Genomic DNA, 12,173 nt, shown 5'->3' with positions numbered 1-12,173 from the left:
AGGTTTGATGGCTCCCCAAAGAAGTTAAAGGATGTTATAGAGGTATGCGTAGTGTACTTCACCTTTCATCCAAGTACCTATGCATCAGACCACTCCTGCAAAGGCTTCATTTTCTTCAACATGGTTGCCATTGCTTTGGCATGGGCCACACCACTGGACACGACGGCAAACCCCGTTTTGCAGCGTTACAGAGCATTCCTTGCCCTGCTCAAATAATCTTTCGAAAGACCTGAGGTGGTCTACTCTGCATGTGAGAATCTATTAGACATACGTCAGGGATCTTTAGATATGCTATCTTATGTCAATATGTTTAAAGGCACCGCCTCTGAAGCCGGATGGCTGGAGTCAGCACAGTACAGCATATTCAGGCGTGGCTTTCACAAAGATATCAAGGATGAGCTGGCTCGCACCCATCGCCCTGAGACTCTGTTCAACTTAATATACGTAACCCTGCAGATCGATTATCACCTGACCGAAAGAAGGCCAGCGAGAAGGAGAAGCAGGGGAGGTGTGCATGTATCTGCGGGTTCAACCCTACCGTCTCCTTCCCCTTCCGATTCTCCGAAGATAGAGCCGATGCAGATAGGATCCACGGGAGGGCCTCGCTCCCCTACAGAAAGAAAGAGAAGGCGGGACAAAATGTTGGGCATGTATTGTGGCTCTGGAGGTCATTTGCTCTGGAACTGTCCTGAAGTTCCACAAAGGCGGGCGGGAAATGACCGTCCCCGGTTCTAGTCATGACAGTTGAGTGGGGTGAAGAATAATCTATGAAGGCAGGGGTGAACTAGGATTGATGGCTGGCGGCATGGGTGAGGTAGGGTGGTTGGTGGCAGTGGTGCACAGGGGTGGTTGAGCTTCAGGGATGATCTCGGGTGGGGGTGAGGGCATGAGTGATCCGTGGTGGGTTAAGTGTTAGGGATGAGCCAGGGTGGGTAGGGTGAGGCAGGTTTTGACAGGGCTGAGTGGGTGGGGGCAGGGAAGAGCAAGAATCAATGGGGTGGGGTTGCAGAGTGTGTGTGGGGTATGGCTGAACAATGGTATGTAGGCAGGCATCAGTGGCAGTTGGTCACTGGTGTGTATTTGGGGTCAGGGTTAAGCTGGGGTGTTTGGAAGGGAGGCAGGGGGACGCGCATGGCATGTGAGGGTGGTGGGTAGTATTTAGCAAATGGTAAAGGGTGCAGGATGGAGCAAGGGTGGGAGGAGATTTAGGGATGAGCAATGGTCATCCATTCCGCAAAATTGCTCTTTTCCGGCATTGAAGAAAGTGACTCTATGCACCCCTGCAGGCTCTGGTAAAAGGTAAATGCACACATTGATTAATTCTATTAATGATGATGGGAAGAGTGCTGCTGTTAGCCCTGAACATATGTGTGCAAGAGTAACTGAGGAGCAACATAGGCACAGCCCACAGTAAACATTGCATGTTGAACACATCAGTGTCATGTTCTTGCTCAATACCTAGAGATTAAGCCAGTGGCGCATGTAGCATACATAAGGAAGCAGAGTGGCAGCAACAGACAGTGGTGTAACAACCCTGGGGGCCTTAGTTCTTCAATGTCCTTTATTGAATCAGCCGGGCACTTCCACCACAATCAGTAGTTTTTTTCACCGAGTTTTGCCGGTGTCGCTGAAAACAAATGCAGGACTGGATCTCGGATGAGGTTACTTCGTCAAATCTTTAATAGCAGCACTACAAGGAAGAACAGACAAGAAGAACTGCAGAGGACCTTGTGAACGACCAGATCAAATATAGAAGTCTGTGTTCTCTCCCTTATAAATAAACCCCCTCTTTATACCTTTTTTGCTACATTAGTTTCAATGCAGTAACAGAATATTACTATGACCTCACAAGAAGGGTTTCGGTATTTCCCGATTAACACAATATCAGACAGTGCGAAGCCTGTCCTTTTCAGACATCCAAGGTCAAAATCATTCCTACATTAGATAACGTTCGAAACTGCATACAACACACATGAGCATTAAAGTTCTCCTAACAGTGTTCGTCTGGAAGCAACCTCATTAGTGTGCGTTAATATAATCTATGCTAGGGCTGTACCGAATACATAATTTGTATGTCTTAAATGTTGAATATCCTATGTTCCTAAAAATTCAAGTGTATTGTGAAACTTACTGCACCTAGAATAAATCCAAACTGCAGTTTACAGACTTGGTTATAATCCTGTGTCTACCAAATCATGTGGTGTCAAATTCAGGATTGAGTTGCTCGATTTTCAGCGGGACCTTGCTCAATTGCATTTTTTGATATAATTGTACCCGCCTGGGCAGAGCAAGGCATCAACCAGGTGCCCTTCCTAAATATATTTGTTATATAGCGCTACACACCCATAGGTCTCATACTGCTGAAAAAACAGAAGACATTATTAACCCACAGAGTGGTACTCAATTTATCGACCTCAGAAGGGTGAAAGGCTGAGTTGTCCCTGCCGGCAAAGGTAGATCAGTGGCCGGAACGTCTTCTGAAGGGACAATGCTTATGGTTAAGGAAGATGATGTTGATGATAAATACGTTATCAGAACACAGGGGGCAATGTTTCTGGTGTGCCATGATTCTCTCATTGGTTGAACCTCCTAGATAAAGACTTATTGAAAACAGACTGTGGTTTCCAAAGTAATGACCATTTCAACCTTTCTATCAAAGCCTGGAAGATGCTGAGAAGACTGCCAACCATAAATGGCCTTGTACTCATGTGGGAGGTTTCCACCTGATGCAATTCAGCCCTCGGGTAGTTATTGGGAGGAACCCCTGATCTCTCGAACTTCACCCAGGATGCTTGATTTCCACATCTGATGCTGTCTGTTCAAGGTTCACAGTTTTGCCCAGGATGTAATTCCACCAAGGTAATACACAGCGGGGGCTCTGTCAAAGAGAGGCTGAAGCAAGAGGCGAGTCCAGGACTGTTTGACCGGTAAGTTCTAGAGTCATCAATACTTTGCTTGTGGAAACCAGGGAAGTGCTTCCCCCACGGTTGACACCAACTGGGAGAAAAGGAGACACTCGCCCTGTTTCTGAACCTTGCGGCAGAGGTTTTCCATCATCTACAAGCTCTACAACAGAACGCAGAACGGGCGGCAGTCATATGCCACTGGCAATGAGGAGACAGCCAAGGAGAATCCAGAGAGACTTTTGTCCAGGAATGTGAGTAATGGAGCAGGAGATCCTTGGACCCTTCATGAATCTTGAGGTAGTCGTCTAGATAGGTTAAATTCAGCTGCGTGTACTCAGTGAATTTAGGCGAAGATCACGGGAGACCCAAATGTTTCTTTATAAAGTTGTGATCTACAACTTGAAGGTCTGTCTGGTAAATCCGAGAAGCCCCTGAGGGTGAAACCATAGTTGGCTAGCGCTATTGATTTGATCTTTGTTCCCGCTTGCTTGAGGGGATGGGTCATGCTGTTGAATCTAGAGGAAGTCCGCACACGCACTTTATGAAATCCCGCTAGCCGAGGAATTTTGCTTAGGTTTGTCTACATGGGGGTCAGCTTAATGGTTCTGTTCCTTTTCTGGCGGAGCATGACAAGGATTCATCAGCATTCATCTGTACATGTAACAAATCATGCATTTTGCACATTAGGTTATAAGCGGTTGAAGTTCAGGGGGATTGCGTGCTAAGATGACAGTATCATCTGTATATACTAGTGCTGGGATGAACCTACCGCAGATTTCTGGAGCATCGGCACCTGTAGTAGCCAGGGCGGTGTGTAGGCCATTGATGCAGAGTCAAAACAAAAGTTCAGCAAGTACATAGCCCTGTCAAAGTCCTAAATTCACAGGGAAATAAGGGATACATTGAACGTTACCCCGCCCCCGTGACACATTATCTGTTATCCGGGTGTAACTGTATACGTGTAGCTAACAGCTTCGGGGCAACTCATGAATCTGATGATGTGCTATAGTTGGCATCTGTTCGCTTTGTTGAAGGCAGGACTCCGTTCCATGAGCACTAAATAGAGAGGCATTTTTTGATGAGCAACGAGTGGGCAATAATGAGATACAGATTGAGAACCTTCTCGTTTGTACTGAGACTGCGGTGGCGGAAGCCCAATTGGATATCAGATGAAATGGTGCTATCCCTGACCCAATTCTCTAGTTTTCTCAGAATTACCTGCCCAAGGATGTTCATAAAGACAGCATGCAGCATGTCAAAAATATGCATATTGTGCCAATGATATGTTCACAGAGGTCACCTCCTGCAGAGACGCTCACATTTCTGCTTGCGGTAACATTAATAACTGCGGTGAACCTCAAAGGATGAAATCAGCTGGACTTTGAATTAGGATCATAACACGAGGCAGGTTGCTTTAAAATGCCACGGCAAGCACAGCAACAGAGCTGGCATTATTGTAAAGACTGGAGGGGGTTATCTGTACTCCTGCACCCTATATGGCAGAGGAGAAACACAGAGCACCCCAGCCAAAGGTCTCTATGTGGTAGCAATGGATGAGCAACCAAGGCTTAGGCTCTCAGGAGGTGATGCGGGCTAGTTCTTAAGCACAGTCTAGTCCCCAAGCTCCCAACAAAGGAATGTCCACACACTATCTTATGTGCTAACACAGCTCTTTATATAAAAATAAGGTTAAAATATATACACACTTAATAACACACTTTGTACTTTGGCAAATCTAATATGGCAAATATCTGCAATGTCGTTGTGGTACCACACTGAACTATTGACCCTTTTAAAATGCACCAACTGCTGACAGTTCTAATGGCACACAAATCAAACAGTATTGTGTATCAGCATCGGACACAGGAAGGAAGACAAGTTGGATTAAGAAATGGCAGAACACTGACCCCCTCTACCTAGAGGCAGTTCTGGGTGAGTATCCCCCCACCTGGGCAATCTGTAAATGAAGTGTATTAATAAGCCCAGTCCATTAATGTTAAAATAGTCTTGCTTCCTGTTCAAAAATGTTCCACTACCCCAATGTACCTGAGATAGCAGAGTTTCTTTGACGGGTCATCGACGGATCCCTCATCGGTGGACTCCTTTTAAAGCAGGAACCACGGGTCATGGAGGTTCCCCCCCCAAAAGATTTGTGAACACTGTTGTCAAGACAGCAGCTTCGACCTTTGGGGTGCGCGTCATCGATCGATCATGGACGTCCTTTGAAGACGAGGCGTGTGGTGCACCTCGATGACAGAGTTCAGTGTTGCAAAGATGACTCTGTGACAAATGTAGGCCCGGCAGCGAGCGTTGGGTGTCGTCATCGACGTCGCCGATTGGGCCTCGACCATGGACTGGACTTCAGATCATCACTCTGCATCTTTTTGGACTTCAGGCAGCAGGAAACCCACCGGCGGACTTTCCTCGGTCGTCGGCGATCTCGACTTTCTCCGGCAGGACAAAGCGGTCGACAGTGATGGCAAGGGAGCACTTTGTTTAAGGTTCTTAGGGAAAGGTGGAGAATAGCAGCACAGCGTCAAGCTATTCACGCTTCTGGGCAACCCGACGGGCTTCAAACAGGTCACGGATATCCTCCGAACCCCGGTCGATGACGATGGACATCGACGGCCTCTATGTACTGGTGCTTTACTTCAAGGTTTCTTGGCAGACCCTGTCTGCGGTCGACAGCCTTACGGGACTGACTTCCAGCGTGCCTCGATGTAGAGCAGTTTCTGCACGACGATCCCTCGTAGCTCGGGGAGAGGTCTCTTAGCCATGTCCTACCTTGGATCAGTCCTTGACAGACTCAGCAGCTTTCGGATTTCGTTGACGGTGTGCAGCACCAAACCTTCTTCTTCCAGCTGGGCTTCAAGGATGAGCAGCTTCAAGTTTCAACTTCAGCTTTTGAACAAATTGGTAAGTGAGAGGTCCCCAGATATACACATCTGTCCCTCATTCACACTGCTGAGCCAAGCACAGTCAGCCAATCAGTCAGATGGGCTTTCATTCAGCCAGGCAGCCAACCAGGCTCACAGTGCATTCAGGCCATTCACTTCCACCCAGTCACCGATAACAAGGAATGTGGATTGGGGCAAGCACCCAGCCTTTCATCACACCACACTGCAATCATGTCAGTTTCAGGCAGGGCTGTCTTATTCTTTGTCTCAAACACACAGAAACCAGACACCCATAACATAGAATGCATATTGGTCACACACTCCATTCACACAGGTGCCCCCCCAAGGGTGTACCCACAACATACAGTCACTGGGAAGGCTCCACCAGTCTAGCCTGGACTGGACTTCCCCACAATACCATATATGGCTCTTCCACCCAAAAGCCAGTCAGGGGGAAGGGACAGAGTCAGGGCTTCCCAGGACTTTGGGAAAAGAAGGTAACAGGTGATGGAGGGCAAGAGGCCACAGAGGACATTTTGCCTTCTATCAGGAATCCACTAATTGCTAAGGCAGGGCCTGGGTATCCCAAAATGGAGGATACTCAGAGCACCTGTCAAATTCAGCACAGAGCTGCCACCAGCCCATACCTTGCTATGTGGGCCACACACAGGTGCCCAAAAACATACACTAGAGGTACAGGGTTGTACCCCCACCCATGGGTGCCATAAGGGTCTCCCAATGGTCTCTGTTCACCACAACCAAAAAAAGGAAGAGCTGCACTGCCAGGAGTCCCATATGGACTCCTGTGCAAAAAACATCACAGAATCACACATGATAAGGGAGTACAGGACAAGGACATGGAGGCCCTGTCCCTCCAATGCATTTCCAGCATCCCAATTACATGCTCCAGTCTTAAGGCGGCAAAACAGCTGCAATGATTTGATCTCCTGCGTGTTGGGCAGGTGTAGCTCATGACAGCTCATACACCAAAGTGCAAGCACCATGATAGACTATATTCCAGAGCATCAGGGCACCCTCATTCTGCTGCAAGGGGTGCAATCACCCATCACTGTACGGAATGTACTCTGGGTGGAATTACCTACCAATATCAATGCCTTGGTGGCTGCCAGCCAGACAGCCAAAAGTAAAGATGTTTAATGTGTTTGTATTGAACAACAGAGTGTCATTTCAAACGGATATGACTTAGAAAGTTGGCAATGAAAGAGCGGAGCCAGTCCTACGATAAGAAGCCTTTGCATAAAAGCTTTGTGCGTTGGAATGACGTATATTCGCTGATAAGAGGCGAGGAGTGGAAAGAACATAAGAATATTTTAACATTAAGACCTGAAGCCAGGATTTCCATATTTGCAAATTCCACATACTGGTCCTAATGGCAGAATCCTGCAGAGTCGAGTTGTTTGTTTAGTTGGGAAAGGAGGAAAGAGGAGGCTCACGGACTCCTCGTGGACTTTGAGCCTCGTTTAGAAGAGTTCCATGTAAGAGAAGGCTTTGTTGGACAGATGGACAGCGTTCCAATGGGGCTGGGGACGTAGGGATAAGGAGCGAAGGCGGGAATGACAAGGCTGGCTGAGGACTTATACATATTGACGGGAGGAGTGGAGAGTTGGAGGGGGAGAGTACAGTGAGATGCATTCAAAGAGGTAGTGGGAAAAAGACACTGGTAGATTCCTTGGCTTGTATCAGGAACTTAAATAGAGAGTGATTTTTCATAGAGAGCCACTCAGTGTGGTGGTCGTATACATAGAGGCGAGGGAGGATGTGGCTAGGCTGAAAAGGATACCTGTTTCAAAGTTGAGGACTTTGTAGAGGAGCTCAAAAGTGTACATGGGAAAGAGAGCAAAGGTGATTGCTCCATCTAGTGGTAATTCCACTCCCAGCAGGGCTTCCCTCAGTCAACAGACTCTGCCAACCCAGCAGGCCAGGCCTGCGAGGGCACCTGATGTTGCGGAAGGTGGAGGAAAGAACCAATCCTCCTCTGCATGGCGCAACATGCCCGATATCAACTATGCATGTCTTACCAGATGTTTTGCAGTTGACCTGTGTGCAGCGTCATTTCAGCTATGCATGCCTCCCGTGGGCTCACCGGTTCATGTGCGTAAGTCAAAGGTGGAGCATACCGCCGCCCCCAATAATGGCTAGGAATGTTTTCAGACGTCCTTAGTTACCTTGGGGATGATGAGGGGACCCTGACTGTCATCCTCGTCTGCATGCCGCAGGAATGTGGTGCAGCTCCCCCTGTATGCCCTTTCACTCCACATCCTGCTCCACTATAGGGTTGGCCCAGCAGCATGAGGCTCCCGGTGTCAGCCATTTTGGAACTGTTTACCTGTTGGACTGTCACAACTTTTTCTACTTTGTTGAGTGGCGTGTTTTGTGTGATATGTGTCATTGGATTTGATTGTCTCATGACTTGCTCGCTTTCCTGATCCACTTGATCCACTTTATATCGTGTAATGTGTGATGAACATTTTTGGCACGGTGTTAGAGCATTTGCGTCCCGATCTCTCCCCTCTGGCGTGCTTAATCTGGCTGCTTTACACGCTTCCTGCCTGCTCTGTGCATATTTTGCACTCCATTGTGATTGTCTAGCCGGCTAGCACACCTCAGGGATGCACATTTCTGTTATTATTGAACAACCCTTTATGCACACTTCTTGCACCTGCCGATTTACACCAAAAATAAATGTTGCCCCACAGAGTTTGATAACATTATTAAATGCTTCAAGGCCAACTTATTCCGCAACCCTCTCCAATCTTTGTTCTGCATCAGGAACTCAATGGAAATGAAACTGACCTAGCTCTCTAACCTTGTTATTACACCTCACCACTCCAAACCCTCCTTAATTCCCATTCTCCTCAATCGCTTATTAACCATCGACACTGTTGGCCATCCTACTCTCCTTTCAAACCATTTCCAAACCTGCATCCAGGAAGCCTCTCTGTCCAGGATCTCCTCTTCTTGGTCAGGCCGTTCTTTCGCAATCTCAAGAAACACAACTACCACCGAAACCCCTCGAATCCCCCTGTGTGTCCCTAATGAGTGATCGCCTGTGGAGACACTTCCCCACAATCTGTACACCTCCTCCTTGGCAATGCAAGCGTCTCAAACATCCTATATAGTAAGAAGAAAAATGGGAAGCCTGTGTTTTAAATATTTAAATGGCCTCTCCAATGATGAAATGTAGTGCTGGCTCTCTGCCCAAGTGGTATTTGAAATCCTTTGTCCAGTAGAGCTGCTGATTTTAAGTGGTGTGAGTACTGTTGTCATGCCCGATACATCCCCAACCTCTATTTCCTGAGAGGACAGCTTACAATTGAATTCGTAACCCCTGAAATGAGGGCAGTTTGCACTTTTTAGGATTCCATTATGGCTAACTCAGCCTTTCATGCTTCAGTGGGGACCACGTTGGTTTCCTTCAATTGTATAATAATAACTGCTCTTTTTGCAGTTCTTAGATGAGAGAGGAATCCAACATGATAAACTAAAAACAAAGGATTGGAGGTAACCATGGCGCTAATAGCGCCATGGCTGCCTCCAAACCCTTACCGACTCCGCCCTGGTGAATGGAGCTATTACCGCCCCATTCCAAGGTTGGCAGAGCGGTAATTCCCCATTCACCAGGGCCCTTCCCCATTCCCATTTAAGCCCCCATAGGGCTCAATGGGAATGGGGAAGGTGCTAATAACGGTACTGCAAATTGCGGTACCGTTATTAGCTCCAAAGTCCCTTTGGGGGTCCCGTCCTTAACGCCTGGAAAACCAGGCATTAAGGGTGGACCCGGAAAGGGAATTCGGAGTAGGGTGGTAAGGGACTACCAGCACCGGTGCCTTACCGGTGCCGGTAATCCCTTACCGCCCGCCTCGTAATGAGGCCCAAAGTACTTATTATTATAATTATTATTATTATTATTATTATTAATAAAACACAATAACCATCTTAGGTTATTAACTGTCCCGGGCCACGAGAGATGTCTGAGATTTAAAACAACTACTGAGCACTAAATTCTAAAGAACATTAATTATTATTCAACTGTATATCTGAGTACACAAAACTCTGCCTATATGTGATGTCCATCATATAGCACTGGTTGCTTGACAACATAATGTATGTGTTCTTTGGGTGCACTACAGTGCAGAGAAGAGAAACCTGTTTGAATTAATTCACCAGCAAATTTAGAAAAAATCTTCCTGCCAAGGGTGTAACAGTACTGTGGCACTGATAGGGTTATTCTAAGGTGTGTGTGCTCCAAAGCCTATTCAGATTGGGTTGGATATGCTCATGTTAAGAAGCATTACATTATTGGATACTGCTTTCCCAGGTGTGCCGTACGAGTTCATGTGCCCAACTGGAGAGACCTGTCACCCAGGGCTGGCATTACCACTCCGGGTTAATGTTTGGGGAACTAATGGGTCTTTTTAAGTGGGGGGGCAGAGGGCGGAACCTGTTTTTACACACAAAAAAAGCAGGTAAGATGGCCGCCATGGCAAGTCTTCAGGAAGATCCCTTTTCCATGTCTATGATGATCAATTGAAATGGATGAGGGAAGGATGGCGACTGAGGAGAGGGAGGTCAACGTAAGTGGTTGCCTTCTGCAAGTGAGTGGTGGGAAGGGGAGGGATTGAAGGAAGGTTGAAGGTGGGGATGGGTAGGGAGGGAGCCAGAGCAGTCATCAGAGTGCTGGGAGCACAGGTGTACAGTATTAGTTAGAGCCCCATAACCGTGCACTCTTATTGGCTGTGTGCAAATCCATGTGCGCCAATGGTGGGAAGGAAAGAGACAAAAGAGAGAATTAAATGACAAACACTAAAAAGAGGTGACATTTTGAAACTTAAAAAAGAGCTGTCTTAAGAGAAACATTGGAAACAATTTTTCACAAAAGGCTGTTAGCAGAAATTGTTTAATGAAGAGGAGGCCATCATTTTAGAACTGTCGTTGTCAGACTCAAGTTGCAGGCGCATTGAGATTGCATCACTGAGGATCGGCCGCAATAGAAGGCGCGCAACAGTGCAGGCCTGGAGCCAGATTGTGGGAACTTTGCACTAGTGCAAGTGGAGATTTGCACAGGAGTAGCAGGTATTCACTCTATGCATTTCATTCTGTATTAGCACTTGGCGAAGCTATGCCCTGGTGCGCTTATGCATTGAAAGGATAGAGGCCTGATTCACAAAGCGTTTTTCAATGGGGGTTTCACATTGAAAACCGCTTTGCGAATCGGCCCAAGGTGTTTGCCCTAGCACAGTCTTTTCGCTAATACCGTGCAACAGTGCACTTTCAGCAGCGCAATGGTTCTGTAATCTTTCCCTAAGTGTCCATCAACTGGTGTAAATGTGTTTGTTTCACCCAGAAGTGTCAGAGTGGTTCACCTGTGTCTTTCTATCCTCTCTTTTCTGGTGCAGTGGGACGAAGTTAGCGTCTTGGATGACAAGAAGCACCTCATTCGCACCTACGAGGTGTGCAATGTCAACCTCCCCAATCAGAACAACTGGCTCCGCACGCATTTCATTGAGAGCCGTGGTGCCTTGCGGGCCCACGTGCGGCTGCAGTTCTCCGTCAGGGACTGCGGCAGCATGCGAGCGGTGGTGGCCTCTTGCAAGGAGACCTTCACCCTCTACTACCACGAAGCTAATCGTGACAATGCCACTCCGTCCTACCCAGCATGGAGAGAAGGCCCTTGGGCCAAGGTGGACACTATTGCCGCGGATGAGAGCTTCTCCCAGGTGGACACCTCTGGGAAGGTCCTGCAAGTCAACGTGAAGGTGCGGAGCTTTGGACCAATAAAGCAGCGTGGCTTCTATTTGGCGTTCCAAGACTCCGGAGCGTGCCTGTCCTTGATGTCAATCCACGTCTTCTTCTACAAATGCCCCGCCATGGTCAAGTCCTTCGCCTCTTTTCCGGAGACCTTCACCGGCGGAGAAAGTGCGGCGTTGGTAGAAGTTCCTGGAGTCTGCGTTGAAAACTCCAAGGAGATGGGGAACTCTGTGAGACTTCACTGCAACGCCGAAGGAGAGTGGATGGTTTCCATTGGTGGATGCAGCTGCCAATCAGGTCACGAACCCGTGGGTGATAGGACAGCGTGCAGAGGTAAGGCTTTCCCTCTCCAAGCGCAAGATTCACTGCGTTACTTGTGATAGAGACGTGTTACCGTAAATGTTCAAACCTTGTTTCACTTCTTCAATGTGTTCTTGTTCAGAAAAAAAGACTTAATCAAATGTAAACATTTTGTTCACTCATAACGGGGGCAATTTGCCAGGACAGGGCACCAGACCAATGGTGAGGTCATTACATACATAGACACATCCTGGTCACCCTCATTCAGAGCAGGGGCCAGATTACAGAAACTTTGCACCGG

General features: G+C 47.6%; 1 protein-coding gene across 2 annotated transcripts in view; it reads left to right on the top strand.

Moving 5' to 3' along the window:
* LOC138580098 (ephrin type-B receptor 5-like) overlaps positions 1 to 12,173 on the top strand; it is a 761,617-nt gene that overhangs the window by 151,149 nt on the left and 598,295 nt on the right. For both annotated transcript variants that reach the window (XM_069650378.1, XM_069650379.1), the window contains one exon: positions 11,221 to 11,905. In XM_069650378.1, coding sequence (XP_069506479.1) covers positions 11,221 to 11,905 — 685 coding nt within the window. The remainder of the gene's footprint in view (positions 1 to 11,220; positions 11,906 to 12,173) is intronic.

The sequence above is a fragment of the Ambystoma mexicanum genome, chromosome 3p, assembly GCF_040938575.1.
Source record: "Ambystoma mexicanum isolate Mex_15411 chromosome 3p, UKY_AmexF1_1, whole genome shotgun sequence".
NCBI classification, from domain to species: Eukaryota; Metazoa; Chordata; class Amphibia; order Caudata; family Ambystomatidae; genus Ambystoma; species Ambystoma mexicanum.
Note: the sequence above shows the minus strand (reverse complement) of the source record. Positions and strands in the feature narration are given on the sequence as shown.